At 36.2% G+C, this 20,475-nt stretch overlaps 1 protein-coding gene across 4 annotated transcripts in view; it reads left to right on the forward strand.

The window, feature by feature from the left end:
- The window catches only part of FYB1 (FYN binding protein 1), a 180,748-nt gene that overhangs the window by 126,504 nt on the left and 33,769 nt on the right, over positions 1–20,475 (forward strand). For 3 of the 4 annotated variants that reach the window (XM_027774868.1, XM_027774870.1, XM_027774869.1), the window contains 10 exons: positions 359–405; positions 2,975–2,994; positions 3,913–3,947; positions 4,986–5,106; positions 8,227–8,383; positions 9,755–9,899; positions 15,549–15,571; positions 16,621–16,684; positions 17,747–17,884; positions 19,771–19,796. In XM_027774868.1, coding sequence (XP_027630669.1) covers positions 359–405; positions 2,975–2,994; positions 3,913–3,947; positions 4,986–5,106; positions 8,227–8,383; positions 9,755–9,899; positions 15,549–15,571; positions 16,621–16,684; positions 17,747–17,884; positions 19,771–19,796 — 776 coding nt within the window. The remainder of the gene's footprint in view (positions 1–358; positions 406–2,974; positions 2,995–3,912; positions 3,948–4,985; positions 5,107–8,226; positions 8,384–9,754; positions 9,900–15,548; positions 15,572–16,620; positions 16,685–17,746; positions 17,885–19,770; positions 19,797–20,475) is intronic. The other variant, XM_027774872.1, reaches the window with a different exon arrangement.

A 20,475-nucleotide genomic window follows, 5' to 3' on the forward strand; every position in this document is an offset into this window, starting at 1 on the left:
CGTTGGTATATATATATATATATATATATAAAATCAAACAAATGCCTTCCCGATTCCAACATCGAATTATTGATTTACTGCTGATTTAATGGAAAAAATATTACTTTCCTAAAGCAATGGATTAATTTTATGTGTCTGCTCTATGCAGACCATGCTGTGCTCAAGCTTCCCAATTCTTTTTTTTCTGCAGAAGCCACATAAATACAAGACAAAGCCTATTGTAGTTATGTCTGAGGCTTTTTATCAGAGCAAATACTTCAGAGAAAAGAATAATCAAAAAAAGATTTTATTTTCTTTTTTACTGTAAATTGGGCACCTATGTGATTCATTTTTACTTTTTCCTCTTTCTTGTTTTCAGGAGCCCTGTAAATGAAGAAAATCAAGATGGTATCATGCCCATGGATGGTAAGAGGCAAGAAGGCACAAAAAAAATTTTTATTTGTTATTGCAAATATAGAAATTTGGGTTAATCATTCTCATAGGTTTATTAATGGGTTATCATCATTGGTGCATGCAAGATCCCTCCCTTGTTTTACTTGTTTTTTGGGTTTTTTTTTTCTTTTTTTTTTTTTTTTTTTGCTTTTTGTCGTTGTTGTTTAAAAGGTAAAGCAAATTTATTAAGAAAAGTATACAGTGAGCACTGTTATCCAGAAGGTGAACACTGTTATCCAGAAGGTGAACACTATTATCCAGAAGAAAATATAGAAGGGCTGCCCCATAACCAGGGTAGCCCTGAATCTTTATTCCCTTTTATCTCCATGAGCCACTCTTTTTCTTCTTCTCTGTTACCATAGGCAAATATTTTAGTTTAGTAAATGTGTGTGTGTATGTGTGCACGCGTGTCTGTGTTTATATATATTCTTGGCGTATTATAGTAGGTAGGCATAAACTTAACTTACATAAGCAGTATGTTATGGGTCACTGTTTTTTATACACTCAGCATAATGTGTTTTGTTATTTTTGTGTGTTTGACCATCTATGTCACTATGTATACATTTAATCTGTGCTATTAACTACACATGGGACTCCACGGTATGCATGCACATTTTACATGCCTGTGATTCACCAGTACCACAAAATACTGGCATGTGCCTTCTTGTACTTAACCCTGTGTGGGCCTCTGAGAAACTTCAAAGATACCTCTCAGCAGTGGAATGCCTGTCGTAACTATGGAGTACTCACCTTGACCGAGTAGGTCTAGAGTGCTCTCCAGAAGAGATGTACCTGTCTGTATTAGCATCAACAAGGCAGGGAGATTCCAACATGCCTACATCTCACCAGCACTTGGCATGAGTCTGCTTTCCAATTTGTAGAAAATTATATCTGAGTTTAATTTTCATATATCTCTTTCTCTTAAATTTGGGCACTTCATTTACTTATTAGTCTGTGTGGTTTTCTCTTTTAGAAGCTGCCTGTTTTCTATTCTTTCACCATTTTTTTCCCTTCGGGCTGGTATCTTTTTCTGGCTGACTTACAGAACTTTCTTTACATGTCATATATTAATTCCGTATCGATCTCAGACATTGCTATCATTTCCCATTCTCTCCATTGTCTGTGACCTTACCCATGCTGACCTTGGTTGAACATAAATAAATTTTCTCTATAATCGAATTCATTAGTTGCTCAGCAACTTGTGCTTTTTAAATTTTGTTAGTCTTTGTTTCTAGAAAATAAAACATTCTCTTATTTTTTCTCTACAAATCTTTTCACTTGCAGTTAGCTTTTTGATCCCTTTATAGTTCTTCTTTGAGGAGTTAGTAGAAATCTAGGTTTGTTGCCTTATATATGAAGTCATTTTTCTTATTACCATACTTTAAGCAACCCATCCTGTTCTCTTCCCTAATCTATAGTGCCACCTTTATATGATGTCAACTCTGTGTGTGTCTGTGTAAATTATATGAGTATGTATATGTATGTCACTGAGCTCTCTGCTCTATCCTATTGGTCTATGTGTTTACCTATAACCACACTGTTTTTATTTCTATTTCTCTTAATAGTGTCATATTATTGTCTTTATATTATATTATGCTTTAATATTGGTAAGCAGTTGATAATACACTAAACTCTTATGTAGTAATAAACATACATATTTATCTAATTGACTTGATTGATTTGGTATATGAAACCAAATCCTGGCGCAGTCACAGTAGCATGAGCTGGTAGACCCTGCTATTTGGCATGCTGAGGCCCTATGGAGGACCTAGGTCACAGCTACCCCTAGGGATAATAGCATGCATCCATATTATTTAACTACTCAGGAGGTTCAGGCAGAAAGACCTCAAACTTATGACCAGCATAGGCAATATAGTGAGACCCTGTCTGGAAAAAATAAAAATAAAAAAATACTTGAATAGAAAGCAAATCCTTTTATTTCAAAGAATCAAAAAGTGTGAACTAGTTGATATTTTGATAACATCTTTTCCTCCTAAGTCCACTTTTTGCATCATTCTATGAAAGCCAATGAAACAATTTTGTAATTAAGTTCAAATATCAAAAAAGCCATTGTAAGGACCTAAAGTACATATCCTATTTTGTACTTCTACATCTTTGATAAAAGATGAGTTCTGGGAGCCAGCAAGTAGCATGGTGGTTAAGGCACTGGATCCCACATGGCTGTTTCTGTGGTTCAAGTCCCAGACCCAGTAGCTTAAAAAATGACAGGCATGTGTGAGTGTGCCCAAAATCCCAAGAGGAAAATGGAGGAGAAGGGATTGCAGCATGTGGTCCTCCCTGAGGGTGATTTCTTACCTTTCCTCTTTCTCTGTCTCTGTCTCTCTCCAGCCAAAGGCATGCACCTTGTGACAGCCACCTAAAAAAAAAAAAAAAAATTATATTAGATTGCAAACTGTCTTGGATATTACAAAAATTTATATTAGATTGCAAACTGTCTTGGATATTATTATATAATATCCAATAATCCTGCATTGAAGTATTTACTTACAATGTATTAAATCTATATTTTTTAATCTTTTAGGTTCTGGAAACCTTGAAGAGGTGAGATTTATTTTTTCCTCTTTCTTCTAATGTCATATTGCTATAACTAGAATATTTAACTTACTATTATTAACATCCTTTTGTATAAACCAAACAAATGAAAATTATTATGAGTAATGGTATTTTTTCATTTATAATCCTATTTTATCTGAAGTGCTTGAGCCATTGACTATCAAGCATTACACTGATTCATAGTAATGTTGTAGTGTTTAACATAAATTTAAGCTACACATTTGAGTTCTATAGCAAGATAAAAAATTAAATCTTCAGGCCAGCCCCATAACTAGTAGTTAAAGGAGCCAGATCCCACATAGCTAACTGCCAGTACAGATACCAATCCTACCAGCCTATAAAACATGCTTGGCATGTCCAAGGTTCTGACCAGATGCAGAATTGAAAGAGAAGGGATTGTCGCATCACCATACCCCATTGAAGGTTGCATTTACCCTTTCTCTCTCTCCCTCTGTCTTTCTGGCTAGTACACACATACACTAGCAATTAAAAAAAAAGGAAAAAGAAAAAGAGACCTTTTGTGCTTGCTATAGTCAGTCTCTAAAGACAAAAAAGTATTTTAAAGACACCAAACTTGCATATACTTAAAGAATATAAACTTAGGGGGCCAGCAGGTGACATGGTAGTTAAGGACACTGAACTCCCACATGACCAACCATGGTTCAAGTCCCAGACCTGGTGGCTTGTTTTCTCACTTTGTCTCTCTTTCTCTCTGTCCCTTTCTGGTCAAATCAAAATAAATAAATAAATAAATAAATAAATAAATAAATAAATAAAGTTAAATAAAAATTTTTTTGAAAAGAATATAAACTTATAAAATCTTATTTTGCTAAGTGTTCGATTAATGTAAGATGTGTACATTTTTAAATAATCAAAATTAATAATTATCAATGTTTTTCTTGACAGGAACAAGAGAGTGAAGGAGAAACATATGAAGACATGTAGGAATTACATTTTTTTTAACCATGATACTTTCCTTTTAATGAATATAGTATTTGGTATGAGGGTGAGTGGGTGTGCTACAACCCAAGTGAGGAAAGGTTTCATTTGTTCCAATGATTGGCATATGACAATTGGCATATTTGTATACAAAGAACCAATAATCCTTTATTTCTCTAAGGATTCTACAGAAGACTCAGAAGGCTGTTGTGTTCGAGGCCAGGGACTTGCAACCTACTAGATGAACTACAGGCAGAGAATCAGAGACAGGAATCTCTATTTCTTACTTTCAATGTGTCCTTGAGCAAATGAATAAATCTAGGAATTATACTTCTTCACCTACAGAGGTGCTGTAAGAAATCATTAAATACAGTATTGAGATGCCAACGTTTCAGCCTGCTAAAGTAGACAGAGTAAAAATAACTTCAAGATGAGTTTCTAAGTAACACAGGATTAAGAAATTTCTTGGAAAGTTGATGAAAGTAGAAATGAATGTTATTTTTTTGTATGTGGATCTCAGATATATTAATTTTTTCTACCAAGTTACTTTTTACCCAATTCAGACTAAAATTTCTAAATCAAAATTTGCATGTGTACCTGTGAGTGCATGTGCATATATGTATGTGAAGGAGAGAGAGAGAGATAATCCATGTATGCCAACACAAAGCATAGCAAGGGCAGGACCTTGGTAAACAGTGTCTGCCACCTGGGGGCACAGATCAAAAGAATAGCAGAGCTAGCTATTGGGAAGTATCTTCAGCTGTGTGCACCCTACTGGTTTTAGAAACAGTCTCTCACAATCAGGATTTTGACAACCCTTGGTATTTTACCTTCACTTGTACTTCAGATACCCCCTTCTTTCTTTTTTTAAAAAATTCACACATCCAAAGTTTAATGTAAAATGAACAAATCCTAAGTACATGTGTTAGCTACCAACATTAAGATACCTTTCTGTTGTAGATAGAAATCTCTGTGGATAGTCAGCCCTGAGCCACTCATACCTGAACATGAACAAACAACCTAACAATTTTTATTCACAGAGAAGCATCCAAAGAACGAGAGAAGAAAAGAGAAAAGGAGGAAAAGAAGAGATTAGAGCTGGAGAAAAAGGAACAGAAAGAGAAAGAAAAGAAAGAACAAGAAATAAAGAAGAAATTTAAAGTAAGAGCTTGCTTGCTGATGGGTAAAAGAGTACTATCTCTGTATAACTTCCACAAAAAAGAACTTTTCTTGGAACCTTAAATTGTTAGAAAATTATCTAGTCATTGTTTTCTAAAGAGTAACTATCTTTATAACAGTATTGTTTTGTTCAATATGTTTTCTTATTCCTTCACTAAAAAATGTAAGACAATAAAATCCAATTAAAATATGGTGACTTAGAATTAGTGGACACCCAGGAAATTTTATGTTGACTAAGAGAATGAATACTCAGTTACTCAAACCTATATTTGATCTTCCCATTATGTACTACATCTTAGCCTTAGGGTCTTAGACTAGGACTACACACATAGCTACCTCTATGGCATGTTTTGCATTTTTGCAAGAAACACAAGTGTCTCCTGGATAAATCACACCTGCCTTGAAATAGCTACTCTAATTTCTGGTATCTGGATCTGGCTCAAAAGTTTGCCTCTATTTTAGGCCTATATGCAAGCTGACTTCTGGTACCTGCCATTTCTCATCCTCTTTGTCTCCCTGGATTTCTAACCCCTGTCTTCCCTCTCTCTGGTAATATGTGACCTCTATTACTATCTGCCAAATGCTACTCTCATGGACTATTCTCTCTTGCCTATAATATCTTTGATGACATGTCTCATCTGGTAAGATCCAATATGTCAGATACATGTAGGGTGATTATCTGAATTACATTTTTTTTTTTAGAATTACTTATTTTTTAACTAATTTATTTACATTTAATCACATCTTTACAATGTACAACCTTTTTACAGCACAAATACTATGCATGCCCATCAAGCCAAAGATAATACTCTATAACATTATCAAGTAGCTTCTCATTTTGTTTGTCAATTAACTATACTTTTACTTGTTTTTTCCTTCCCCTTTCCCTTCTCTCCCTTCCATACTAAACTTTTTTTTTTTTGAGAGGTTTTCACTGTACGGTGCGTGCGCTCGCCAGACAGACAGACAGAGACAGAGAGACAGAAAGCGAGAAATCACCCCCCAGGGGGGATGGCCACGCCACAATCCCTTCTTCTCCGTTTTCCTCTCGGGATCTTGGGCATGCACGCACACGCGCCCGGCATGAGTTTTAAGCCACCGGGTCTGGGACGTGAACCGCGGTCGACTATGTGGGAGTCCAGCGACATAGCCATTACACTAACTGCTGGTCCCACCTTCCATACTAAACTTTTTACCCACATTTTATTGGTTCACAAAATACCTTAAACTAAAAATATAGACAAAGCTAGAATCTAATGACAAGTGCACTGTAATTGTCTTCTGAAACATTTTTTAAAATTAATTAATTTATATTCATTCTCTGAGCATTGTCACAACATACAAAATGTGATTTCTCATCCAGAATGTACTGCATAGTGGCTTATTCATACATGTTATCATCAATAATTTTCCATTTCTAGTATCAAAAAACAACACACACACACACACACACACACACATATATATATATATATTTTAATACCTATTTCTCACCCTCTGCCATTTCCCACCTTCCTCCCACACTATCTCAGGTGTCTACAGTTGTTTTCCATTCCTTTTATTTCCTCCCACATTTTATTGATCCACAAAATATCAATTAATCTAACTACTTTCAATAGCAAGTTCAGCTGGTATATACATATCTATGAATTACAAAATTATTGTTCATTTCTAAAAGGATTCACAAGCAGGCCTAAAGAATTCATGGACCAGTCCTATGGACTAATGATTAAGGGAGGCCTGATCTCACATGGCTTACCAGGTGGTTCCAATCCTGACCCTGACAACTTGAGAAACACACCAGGCACTAGTATATGCATGCCCCCTATCTCAAAAGGATGGAGAAATGAAGGAGAAGTGGCATGGGATTGCACTCACTCCACACAGGAGATACTTTCTCTTTCTCCCTCTGTCTCTAGGTCTTTCTCTGACAAGCACATGCCTTCTGACAAATTAAAAAATAAAAAAGACATGCCTCACAATTTATGGTATCATATTCAATAACATAAAATAGAGCTTCCTCAAAAGTAACAATGCATGGACCACCAGATTGCACAGCAGTTACTTTGCTGAACTCACTCCTGCATGGCCAACTGTGGTTCAAGCCTCAGACTCTATGGCTTGGAACTCATGGCAGGTGCATGTGCGTGGGTGCCCAAGATCCTGGGAAGAGAATGGAGGAGAAGGGACTGTGACGTGGCTATCCCCCAGGGGTGATTTCTCACTTTCCCTCTAATGCTCTCGCTCTCTCTCGCTCGCTCTCTCTCTCTCTCTCTCTCTCTCTCTTTCTCTCTCTGGTGAGCACACATCATAAGGCAAAAACCCCTACAAAAAAAATAACAATGTGTATTTGGATATTTATGAATTAAAAAAAATCCAACAAAGTTATTTAAAAGGATATTAATTTAGGATTAGGAAATTAGGAGTTTAGGATTCATAATCTAAACTAGAATATTTCCTGTTGCCAAAAAAACCATAATACAATGCAGAATATTAACTTTGAAATGCTTCACAAAACATTTTTTGCTGTTTTTTAATTTAAAAAGCTATTTCTGAAATATCTTGTTTATAACAGGTAATATCTTCTTCAGGTTTATACATAAACAAGTGACACAAAGTCAAAAAAGAAAAGAAAGGAAGGAAGGAAGAAAAGGAAGGAGGGAGTGCTTTTCTTGGAAGTGCAACCTACCACTACCTTGTAACCTGCCCTATGGTTTTTTTAGGACTCCGGAGAACTATCAGAATAACTACACATTGCAAAAGGGAAAAACAGCTTTATCTACCAAACAGACCACTAGCATGTCCCATCCAGTTCCTTGGAGCCTTCCTAAGGTCAACAAATTCCTGCCTCTGTCTCCTGGACCCAAATAAATGTTCACCTGTTCCTTGTTGGTCCTGCTTGGCCTCTGTGGCTTTTCCTAAACCCCCTTATAAGAACATTCACCAGAAATAACATTCCCCTCAATTTCCAATTCTAACCTGTAAATGTGAGATATAGACAGGTTAGCAAATTGTGGGCTCTTTATCTTTCGAAACTGCATTTCTTAAAGGTTTTCTGAATAGGAAGGAAGCCTGTTGTGATGATATTTTTACTATTTGCAGCTTACAGGCCCTATTCAAGTTATCCATCAAGCAAAAGCTTGCTGTGATGTCAAAGGAGGGAAGAATGAACTGAGCTTCAAGCAAGGAGACGAAATTGAAATAATCCGCATCACAGACAACCCTGAAGGAAAGTGGTTGGGCAGAACAAGGGGATCGTGTGAGTACACATTTTTCTCTGACATCAGAGTGTTTTCATTTTGAACCAATATTTAATGTGCAAATTCTTCCAGAACTACTCATGAGCAGGCCAGCTCTGTGGTGTAGCAGTGATGCACTGCTCAAGACACGCCAGATCGCACACTGTGATTGTTGTTTGAGTCCTTGGCCTGGTCATTCTAAAACAGGCCAAGCACATGCACAAGTGCCCAAGATCCAGTGGGCTGGAGGACTGGAAGAAGGGGATTGTGACATGACTGGACCCTGTGGAATGGTGCTCATCTCTCTCGCTCTCTTTCTCTCATGTGCATGTGTGCATGCTCTCTCTTGAAAACATGTTTTTTAAAAAGAGTACTACTCATAAGCATCTAATTAGAAGTATGTTACAGCATGGACAAAGGTAGGAAGATTTTAAAAGGCAGTATACTTCTATTTTCATCTCTCTGTGTTACCTTTCTAGTGGGAAATGTTATATAAAAGTTTTCTTGTTCTTTTTTTTTTTTTTTGTAAAGCATTTTGCCTTAGGGCACTTGCATTTATCAGAGAGAGAGAGAGAAAGAGACAGTGAGAGGGAAAGTGAGAAATCACCCCCTCCAGCAGATGGTCGTGCTCCAATTCCTTCTCCTCCATTCTCCTCCCAGGATTTTGGGCACACACTCACACACACACTGCATGAGTTTCAAGTCACTAAGTCCAGGACTTGAACCATGGTCAATCAGGTGCAAGTCCGGTGATGTAACCACTATGCCATCTACAGGCTCCATGATATAGAAGTTTTATTTTATCCCAAACAGAAACAAAGAGTATTAGGTCCCTCATTGATATTAAAAGGGAAAAAATTCCCTTCATGTCAGGCACTTTGGAAGCTAAAATAGACTCAATGTTTTCATACAACTACAATAGGATAAGACTTGGATAAGTATAGTAAAATGCATGTCTACATGGAAGGTCTATAAATCAGAAATGCAAGCAAATAAATAAAAGGAAATTGTAAAGAGCAAATGCACAATTGACATTATATTCACAACTTTCAAATATTTAAACTATGTGGGCCCAAGAAGTGACTTGGGAGGCTGGAGGCCACATGAGAGGCCTGGATTCAATTTCTGGGTCCACTTGAACATGGGAGGATCAGTTTTATATGCCTATAATCCTAGGTAATTGAGAAGGTGTGGCATGAAGATGGTGATACCACAAGACCCTGTCAAAAATACCTCTCTCTGTCTTCCTTTCCCTCTTTCTTGTTCTCATAAAAAGAAAGAGAAAGAAAAAGAGAAAGAAAGAAAAGAAAAAAGAGAGAAAAGAAAAAGAAAAGAAAAGAACAAGAAAATTAACTATGTTGCCTTAACATAAAATCTTCCTTTTTCGGTAGATGGTTATATTAAAACAACTGCTGTAGAGATTGACTACGATTCTTTGAAACGGAAGAAAACTTCACTCGGTACTCTTTCATCAAGACCTATTGAAGATGACCAAGAGGTATATGATGACGTTGCAGAGCAAGATAATCTGAGCAGGTATGTGCAAATGTGAAAGGTCTTCCAAAAGTTATGGAAAATATGTATTATGAAAAAACTATGCATGAAATTCCCTTTTTTTGGCACCAAAATGAATTCATACTTTAATTCAATTTCTCCATTAAATTTTTTAAAGAGATTTTTTGGGGCACATGTACTCACCAGAGAGAGACAAAGACAGAAAGTGAGAAATCACCTCCTAGGGGGATGGGCACACTGTAATCCCTTCTTCATTCTCCCTTCAGAATTTTAGGTATGCACACACGCACCCCTGGCATGAGTTTCAAGCCACTGCTGGGTCCAGGACTTAAACCCCATTTGGCCACATGGGAGTCTAGCACTTTAACCACTGTACCACCTGCTAGCCCTCCATAGACTCTTTCAAGTCCTCTCATACATATTATAAAGTAGATCTGACTTTCTTCTTATCAAAGATTATGTATTTTAATATTCTCAAATTGTACCTTCCATATTTCAGACTGTCCTAGGTCACTAAGCTAAATCACCATTTTACAGTAACTCTAATATAGGTGAAAGATCATTTGAAACTCCAGAGTTTTATTTTACTGTTTGGTTATATGTGTGTATCAGATACTATTTGAAATGTAATGGACCATTTACCAAATCTTGTCAAATATATTGTCATTCTAAAATACTTCTAAAATATGATCTTAGGTGTATGCCCAGAGTAAATATGGTTTGGTGAAATGTGAAGCATAAAATGGAAAATGTAGTCTCACTTTTAGCTTTGAAATCTCTGAGTCTGTGGGACCTGTAGGTGGCATAGCAGTTAAGGTGCTCCATATGATCAACTGCAGTTCAAGTCCTGGACCTGGGACCATGTGCTAGTGCACAAAATTCTGAGAGAATAGATGAGAAGGGGTTGCAGTGTGGCCATCCCCCCGGGGGGTAATTTCTCCCTTTCTGTCTCTCTGTCTCCCTCTGCCTCTCCGGTGAGCACACGAGCCCTATAGCAAAAATATTTCAAAAAAAAAAAAAAAAAAGGAGTCTAAATTATGTGTTGTTATTATTCAAAAATATAACAGAAAAAAATATGATTGTTACTATAACTCCAGTTTGCTCTTTGAAAGTAAAATAATAAAACATTATCTGTGATCCCTGGTTACCAATTAAGGAGCCAACTTTTCATGGTCCATATTTCATTAAATTAGGGTAATCTTCACTCCAGCAATTATGGCGACATTGTCCTGGGACAGAGGAAAACAACATGACACTCTTTTCTGGAGGAGTAAAAGGAGGAGACTGTCCATCCTCTGTCTTCAACTTTCTTTCTTTATCCCTTTTCATCTAGCTCTCATCATAGCTTTGATCTTCCTTCGTTTTTTCTTTATGCTTTTCCTTTCCTTTCTATTTTTTTTACTTTTTTTTTTTTTTTTTTTGGAGAGATTTTCACTGTAGGGCGCGTGCGCTCGCCAGACAGACAGAGAGAGACATAGAGACAGAAAGCGAGAAATCACCCCCCAGGGGGGATGGTCACGCTGCAATCCCTTCTCCTCCATTCTCCTCTCGGGATCTTGGGCACGCACGCACACGCGCCCGGCGTGATTTTTAAGCCACCGGGTCCGGGACACGAACCGCGGTCGACTACGTGGGAGTCCAGCGACATAGCCATTACGCTAACTGCTGGTTCCCCTTTCCTTTCTTTTTTCATTCCATCTTTCTTTCAATGTTTCTCTTTCCTATTAAACTATAATCCCCTCATGTTGGAAAACAAAAAGATGAGAAAAACCTCTAGCCCATCTAAGAATCCTCCTTTTCTGATGCCTACTTTATGAAATTAAGAAACCTCCATCGTGATCCCAAAAACATCCTGTGTCAGATTATGGATAAAACTGTGTCTACATTCTCTGATTCTCCAATTCTCAAATTCCAAAGGAAAAAGTTTTAAAAATGTAAAACAAACAAATTAGTAATATAAAACATATGAAGAATTAAATTTACCTCTTACGATTTTTTTAACCTCGCATCATCAGTTAAACTTGTCATTACTTTCTGGCAGTTTCTCTTCTCTGTATTGAATTATAGCCTGCTATGTATGCTTACCATGCTATGATCATAAATTACACAACCAGTATTAAACATGCAATGCAGACACTAGAGTTTGCAGGTCATAAATTTGCTTTAGCAATAAGAATTCATTGACCTAGTTTGAGGGTCAGTAAATGACGGATTTGGATTCAGATGAAGTCCCAATGGTCATATTCCATAATTTACAGAATTTTCTAGACATAACTATGTCAAGCATATTACCAACATGTATACTTTATACATTTTAAAATTTATTTTATTTTATTTTATTTTTTGGAGAGGTTTTTGCTATACTGCATGTGCGCTCGCCAGAAAGACAGAGAGAGAGAGAGAGATAGAAAGCAAGAAATCACTCCCCCCCGCCCCCCCAATCACTCCCCCCCGCCCCCCCGCCCCAGGGAGGATGGCCACGCCGCAATCCCTTCTCATGCCCAGCATGAGTTTAAGCCACCAGGTCTGGAACTCGAATCTCGGTCGACTACATGGGAGTCCAGCAACGTAGCCATTACTCCAACTGCTGGTCTCTATACTTTATACATTATTTAAAAATATTTCTTTTTTAGGTTTTAAAGGATCCTGCTTATATTAATAAATACATATTAATACTGACGCTTATGCACAAGAAAAAAATTTAAAATAAAAAAAGACTGATGTTCTTAAGATGAAGTATCATTTAATCATATAGATGAACATATCCCCAAATTAATACTATTGGGTTTTTTTTCCACTTTATCAAATCCATACATACTACAACTCTAAAAGACAAGTTCTAGTTAGTACACATGTAGCAGGAAATGAATATTCTACTTATTAAAAGTGTGAGGTTGGGGAGCTATTAAGTGGTATAGCAATTATATCACTGTACTCAACATATTCCCAACCATGATTCAAGTCCCAGACCCGGCACTTTGAAATTCACACAGGGCACATGTGTACATGTGCCCAAGATCCTGGGAGGAGAATGGAGAAAAAGAGATTGCCATGTGGCCATCCCTGGGGGTTGATTTCTCACTTTCCCGCTCACTGCCTCTGTCTCTCTTTCTGTCCAGAGAGCACATGCACTCTAAGGCAAAAACCCTCTCTCTCAAAGAAAGAGTGGGAGGTTGGAGGTTTTAACAGTTAATATCTTGAACAAGTACTTCACCACCATGTTTATCACCATCTATGGCTCTCTTCTGCATATTTAATAAGAAAATTAAAAAAGAAACTATTTCTATACATGTTTTATTTTGGAAACTACAGCTGCTACCAGTGAAGATCTCTAACAGAACATGCTTTGTGTTCAGTAGAAAAAGGAAAAAATGGTTAGTGTAGCTGGCAGCTTGCCCTAACAAGAATAAGAGAAAAGAAGACACCATTCTCTCCCTTCCCTCCTCCGCACACCTCCTTATATTCTTTACCTGATTCCCCTAGGGTGAGGTGATTACTGGAACCAGCAGATGGTGTAATGGTTAAGTCACTATACTCCCATATGGCCAACCATGGTCCGAGTCCTGGACCCAGTGGCTCAAAACTCATACTGGTACGTTTCTGTGCATACCCAAAATCCCGAGAGGAGAATGGAGAAGGGATTACGGCATGGCCATCCCCCTGAGGGGTGATTTTCTCTCTTTCTGGTTGTCTGTCTCTCTGGCAAGAGCATGCACCTTACAGCAAAAAAAAAAAAAAAAAAAAAAAAAAAAAAAAAAAAAAAACCTTTAAAAAAAAAAACCTTTCAAAAAAAAACCCAAAACAAAACAAAAACAAAAAAAACCACAAGCCCTAGCAGCTATCTTTCTCTCTTCTCAACTAGAGCATTTTCTGTAATGAATAGAAACATTGAAGGAAGTAAATTGCAAATGAGAAACACCCTCTCCATCACACAGTAAACCTTCTTTCAAATCTCCTTCCCCTTCTCTTCTCTCATTACCTCCCCTTCACCTGTCAGCTGTGTGACATTTTAAACAGGTCATTTTAGGAAGTTGAAGAATTGCCCTAGAAAGGAAATAAGCAGGTGGCAACTTTGCTGCTGATTATGACAACCCTGTTGCTCTTCTTCAGAAACTAAGACAATCTCCAAAATGAAACATACCTACCAGGAGTGGCAGCCATCCACAGCCCATCTCGTCACATTGTTCTAACTGCTGGCTTTGTGTGCAAAGGGAAAGGTCTGAGAAAATCCGTGTGAAATATGGCACACGAGGACACAGAGAGGGTACTTCACCTGCTTCAAAAATCAATCCCCTGTTTTTACACTAAGATGTTAACAGCATGTTTTTCTACAAAGCTTCATTAACAATAGTATGTTTTTATTTATAAATTAGGTGAAAATCTGCATCTGATTAATATTTTTTAAGAGAGAGATTTTTTGCTATAGGGCATGTGTGCTCACCAGAGAGACAGAAAGTGAGAAATCACCCCCCAAGAGGAATGATCACACTGCAATCCCTTCTCTTCCATTCTCCTCTAAAGATTTTGGGCACACAGCATGAGTTTTAAGCCGTCAAAGTCCGGGACTTGAACTGTGGTCAACTGCATGGGAGTCCAGCAATGTAACCATTATACCATTTACTGGTCCCATCTGATCAATTTCTTTTACTGACATTTAACATTAGGAATTGTATAGAAGTCTTTAACCATCCTATATGGTTGAGACATCAAACTCTGGTATCTGTTGCAGGCAGATTACCCAAAAAGCAAAGGGCAAACTTGGGGATACAAAGAGTGCAGTAGGCAGAAGAGTGGGCTGGGTCATCGAATTTCTAAGAGCCTCAGTTTCTTTTCTGCCAAATGAGGGAATTGAATAGATAACCGCTAAAATGTTGCCAGTTCTCAGAGTCCACATGTTTTCCTTGTGCTCGTAAAACTTGTTTTAGTAGAGCTACAATTATAAATGCTAATAGAGAAAATAGAGAATATTATGGAAATAAATAAGAAACACAAGCAACTAACTGGATTTAGGGTTAAGAGCCACACCACATAAAAGCCCTGTGCCACCCACAGTGGCATATAGGTGGCACCACCTCTAGGAAGACTGGAGGCCACATGGGAGGCCCAGGTTTCATTGTGTACACCTGGAATCATGGTGGGTTGAGAGACTAGAGCAGGAGTACAACATGGGTGTAAAACGGTGCCTCCCTCTGTCTGTTTCCCTCTTCCTCCCTCTCTCTCATTAAAAAAAAAAAAAAAAAAATTAAAGTACTGGACTAAGAGTAAAATGCTATGGGTTCAAGATACTGAAAAACAATCAGATTTAATGCAATGGTAATCATCGTATGACTCCTGGAATATTATTCTGGGGATGAAAATAGTTCATCAGTGGAATAATGGAATTAAAGTTTAATCTGAAATCTGTCTTATGGGACAATGTTAAAAGCAACCAATCCCATATGTAACTCACTTGTTTTGTTTTGTCTTCTGCTTGTTTTAATTGTTGCGTTATTATTACTCCTTTGTTATAAGAGGAGCATTATTTCCTTCTTTTCACATATAATATCACAATAACTTTGGACTGGAATGTTACTTCCTTTTTATGTAACTGATCAACATATATATACTTTTCTCCTTGGTAACTAAATTCATATATTAATTTAATATTTCTGTTTTGTTTTGTTTTCCTAGCCACAGTCAGAGTGGAAGTGGAGGTAAGTGACATACTGTTTTCAGTAGTTTTTCCACAAGTGTTCGACATTTTTGTGTAGATTAATGACAAAATGCTTCAGTCTGCAGATAATGAGGAAAATGTTAATGTGGTGGAGGCATACTAGCCCAGGAGCCAATGGCTTGTACTCTAAGCAAGTCACTGTCTTCCAAGTTTGTTACAGCTCAGAGCTGACCCACTTCCGGTGTGCCTCCTGCAGTCGTGACTGATGCCAGTTGTCTGGACACAGTTGATAACATCCCCCTTCACTTTCAGATATGCTTGTTTGGAAGACAACTTTATGTGGTTACCTTGGCTATGGTTCCTAAAGACCTATAGGTTTCCTAGCAACAAAATAAGGGATTTCAACTTGCCAACACCTAGCAGTAATGAAATTCGCATACTAACATTCAGATTTCAAACTCATTGCAAGTACTCTTCCTGCACACAGAAGGTACTCGGTAAACATTTGTAAAATAAAAACTGGCCAAATAGCAAGGTTCCTAAAGAGTGTAGCATAATAAAGGAAACAAAAAAGGGTTTAACTTTTAATAATAGGTATTTAAAAAGTCACCTTACATTTATTGCTTTTGCTTCCACTCTCATCAATGTATACACATTCTCCTTTCATTCTGTTTGCTGTATTTAATTATACCTTGATCAGCATCTTTTCCTGAACATCTATTTTATGATCTCATGTCTTATCTTCTTCCACAATAAATGTTTAACTCATTTTTTATTCAATTTACTTTTTCTTGGGATTTTTTCCATCCCCATTTCTTTCTTCTTTGTCCAAAGTACTTCTTATCACCCCTCATTTTCTTATCATTTCAGCCCTGAGAACTCCTTATAAAGTGATGAACAAAACAATTTATGTGTGAATGAGAAAATAAAGGGTGTTTTATTTATGTATTTTTTATTTATTTATTATTTAAGTATGAAAGAGGGAATCTTTCTGCAGTTAAATAAGAAAATGCATTATCAAAATCTGAGTGACCGTTATGGTGTCAAAATCTGAAATTAACAGATTATTTCCTCCTACTCCGAATAAAGGGATGTTCCCACCACCCCCAGATGACGACATTTATGATGGGATTGAAGAGGAAAATGATGATAGGTAAGACTAATCAGTGAACTACCTTTATGCAAATTACTACCTATACTAAAATTTAGTCTTGATTTCCAGTTAGAGTAAAAAAGCAGAAAAGAGTGCTCTTTATTACATTATCAAAATGATTCAACTGTTAATTGGACAGCAATAGTAAATCAGGAAATGTAATTGTACCATACACTTCAAATGAAGTAGTAGATTATTTCAGAAGAATCTCAGTAGCTATGGTGAAAGAAGTGAAATGAGAAAGGAATAAATTATAGGTGTTATGGGTGTTCGTCAAACCTTTCCCAGTTACTTGTTTTTTTTTTATTTTTAAAGAATTATTTATTTATTTATTTAATTCCATTTGTTATTATTTTTTAATTTGACCAGAGAGAGAGAGAGAGATGGAAAGGGGAAGGGAGAAAGCAAACCACCAGGTCCAGGACTAGAACTGTAGTCCAGCTATGTGGGAATTCAATACTTTTAACCACCATGCCACCTGGTGGCCCACAGTTATTTGTTTTTTAACTAAAAATTTACTTTTACAATAATCTCTAGAGGACTTATCAGTTACGTGGCTATCTCTTGTAAAATAACGTAATTATAGGCAATTCAAGTAAGTTGAGACTATATGCTATCTGTGGTAAAACGACTATTGAACATTTTATTCTTTGGCTTAATAATAAATATATGTAGATGTATAATAAAAAGAATATTTTAGGTTAAAAGTAAAATAGATGTTTCTTTTCCATTTTGAAATGGCATATTTGGAAATTTAATATATATTAATCTTAATAGTGAAAAAACTAAATTGATGTTTAAAATTTAATCCTAACCAACTTAGCTTCATATTTTAAGAACTAAGAGAAATTTTACCAAGTAGAAAAAAAAAATGATCAACCTAGTAGAAGTAGTATTGAAATACTATCATCTAAAAGTGTAATAGCACCATATTGTTGAGTTGTGAATTATTTATTACCTAAATGATCAATGCCGTATAGTTATAAAAAGTTTGAATGTCCACAAAGTGCCTTCATGCTCCACTGATTACTACATTCTGATCAATGCCTGCATGCCTCAAAGCTCCATGCTACAGGTTGAAGAGAAGAGTAGCACGTGGTCCTGGGGGATTTTGAAGAAGTTAAAGGGAAAAGATGACAAAAAGAAAAGTATACGAGAAAAACCTAAAGTCTCTGAATCAGACAATAATGAAGGTTCATCGTAAGAGTCAACAAATCAAATCCAGCACACAATAACTACACTAATATTAATCAAATAAAATGCTACTAATATTCTATAACAAATAACCAAATTCTGGTAGGCTTAAGCCATCTGGATATAATTTTTTCCAATCATCTTAGCATCATCTGTGGTGTTATCCCAAAACTCATGCATTATGTTAGAGGAGCCCAGGTATTCAAAAAGCATCATATAATTCAAAGATGTTTTACTTTCCCCACTTAACACACATAAAAATACACACATGTACATATATGTGTTTACACACACACCCTCACACTCATAAGCACACAACTCATACGTAAACACTCCATTTAGTAGGACTTGTAACTGTAGCATCACATCTAGTCACTTTTAATTTCAACACTACATTGTATTATATAATATTTTATATTGATTACTCAAGATATACTTTCTCTTTAAAAACATGATTTGCTAAAAATAAAGGATAGAATTTCTTGTCTCCAAATATAGTATTTAAAGTCTTTGTAACTCTGTTTCATAATAGTGATATATTAATTCCACTTGAATTATATTTTTCTTATACTAAGTTTACTTGAAATATCCTGAATAAAAACTAAGACATCAATTTTCTCTTTCCATCCTCCAAATAACCCTTTAGTATAAATTCCATACATATGAATTTAAAGGATCTTAATCATGTTCTTTGGTACAGGGAAGTCTGTTATTTATTTAATTTTTTTTAAAGGCACATTGCTATAAGTGCTCACTAGAGATAGACAGAGAGAGAAAGAGAGATAGAAAGCAAGCTGCCAGATTGGACTCAAACCACAGTTGACCATGTGGAAGTTCAGCAACCTAACCACCATGCCACCTGCTGGCCTCCAAAAACTGTTTTATATACATATCGATATGTATGTGTATATGTATATATAATGAATTTGCCACATTTTTAACGGAAGTCTTTATAAAATGTTAATTACATATAATATTCCTAACCCTGCTATAAAACACCAAAACAAGTCAGTAAACAGTATACTTGAAATTTAAGAGAGTATAACACAAAATCCTCTCTTGAGTGGCATTACTTAAGTATAATCCTTACTTAGAAACATAGGAAGAGATTATTTATTTTCTTTCTGCTTCAATTATACATCACTCAATTCTGATTTTGGTTCATTTTAATTAATGACTCCCTCACACTCTACTTTAACCCATCATTCCTGTCCTTGGCACCACTCTTTTTCAGCAGTGTGTGTATATATGTGTGTGTTTATAAGTCAGTTCAGAAGGTTTAAAGCAAAGGTCTTTTTCTATTGCAACTAAATACCACCTAACCCTAATTTCAGATCACTTCTTTTAATAAGCTTTCACTCTCTAGCATAAATGAATATTCCTTTCTTATTCACCATTTTCCTGTTCGGATAGTGTAATATGATTATCAGTACATATTAGAGAAACATGGTCAGAGCCTTAATGACCCCTATTGATTTTGACTCTACATTTCTGCCCTTTAACTCAAACATTTTGGGGCCAGAGCTAAGCGTGTCACAATGGCTCCAAAATATTAAATCCATTTAATTTACACTGCTTTGATAGTATGCCTAGCCCCCACAGAACAAATTTGAAAACATTGGTTTAATGTCTGTGGGCAAAATAAATTGCCTTGTTCTTGTCTTTGTGACCAACTATGGTGTTCCAAAACAAGTCTCTCTAAATTCCAAATTGATGGATCACAACTGGAACTTCATAGAGAAATGGAGAATGAGAAAGGAACGACAGTCCAAAGATTGATTGACTGTTATAGGTCTCTGGGCTGTCACCTGTTCATACCTTTCCTAAATAAAGGAATCAATGGCTGTGTTCATAGTAATCTGATTATAATTGTGTTTTCATTTCTTTTCCAGTTTCCCTCCTCCTCCTAAACAATTGGGTAAGTAATTAAAACTAACTGTATATTTTAAATTTTATTTCTTGCAGATGGGATAGTGGGAAAACTAGTAGTTCCCATATGTGAATTAAAGTCTTGACTTTAAAAATAGTAAATTGCATAACCCTGGGCAAGTAACTTCACCTTGGGTGGCCACAGTTGCTCAACAATAAAATAGCGGGAAGAGGAAAATAAAATAGATTGATGGTTTTTGAAGTGTTCTTCCAGGAGCTGTTACAGATAGGGACAAATGAGCCGAGAAAGATGCCAAAATCCCTATGAAAAGGACATCAAAATCCCTATGTCCCCTGTTGGCCCCATTTTAGTGCAATCTTGATATATTGAAATTCTGCAGAAATATGTATAAAACCACACCAGATTATATGCCACCAAGGCCCTTCTAAACCAAATTTCTTTGATTTTTCAAATGTATAATTTATATTGTACTTGGGCAATTTTAAATGTGAAACAGTTTCTTCTTAGTACAACTTTGATAAGTTTATTTTTATCCCTGCCAAGACATATCTTTAAAAGATTTTTTAATGTACTTTATATAAAATGTTGTCTCACAAAAATATTCTGGAGCTTTCAAAAAGCTTGTTTATTTTAATTTATAATTTATAAATATAGCGAAGAGCAAGCCAAACACAGAAATGATCTAGTCTCCTGGATCTTTATCTGA

The sequence above is a fragment of the Tupaia chinensis genome, unplaced genomic scaffold (assembly GCF_000334495.1).
Source record: "Tupaia chinensis unplaced genomic scaffold, TupChi_1.0 Scaffold000489_1, whole genome shotgun sequence".
Taxonomy (NCBI): domain Eukaryota; kingdom Metazoa; phylum Chordata; class Mammalia; order Scandentia; family Tupaiidae; genus Tupaia; species Tupaia belangeri.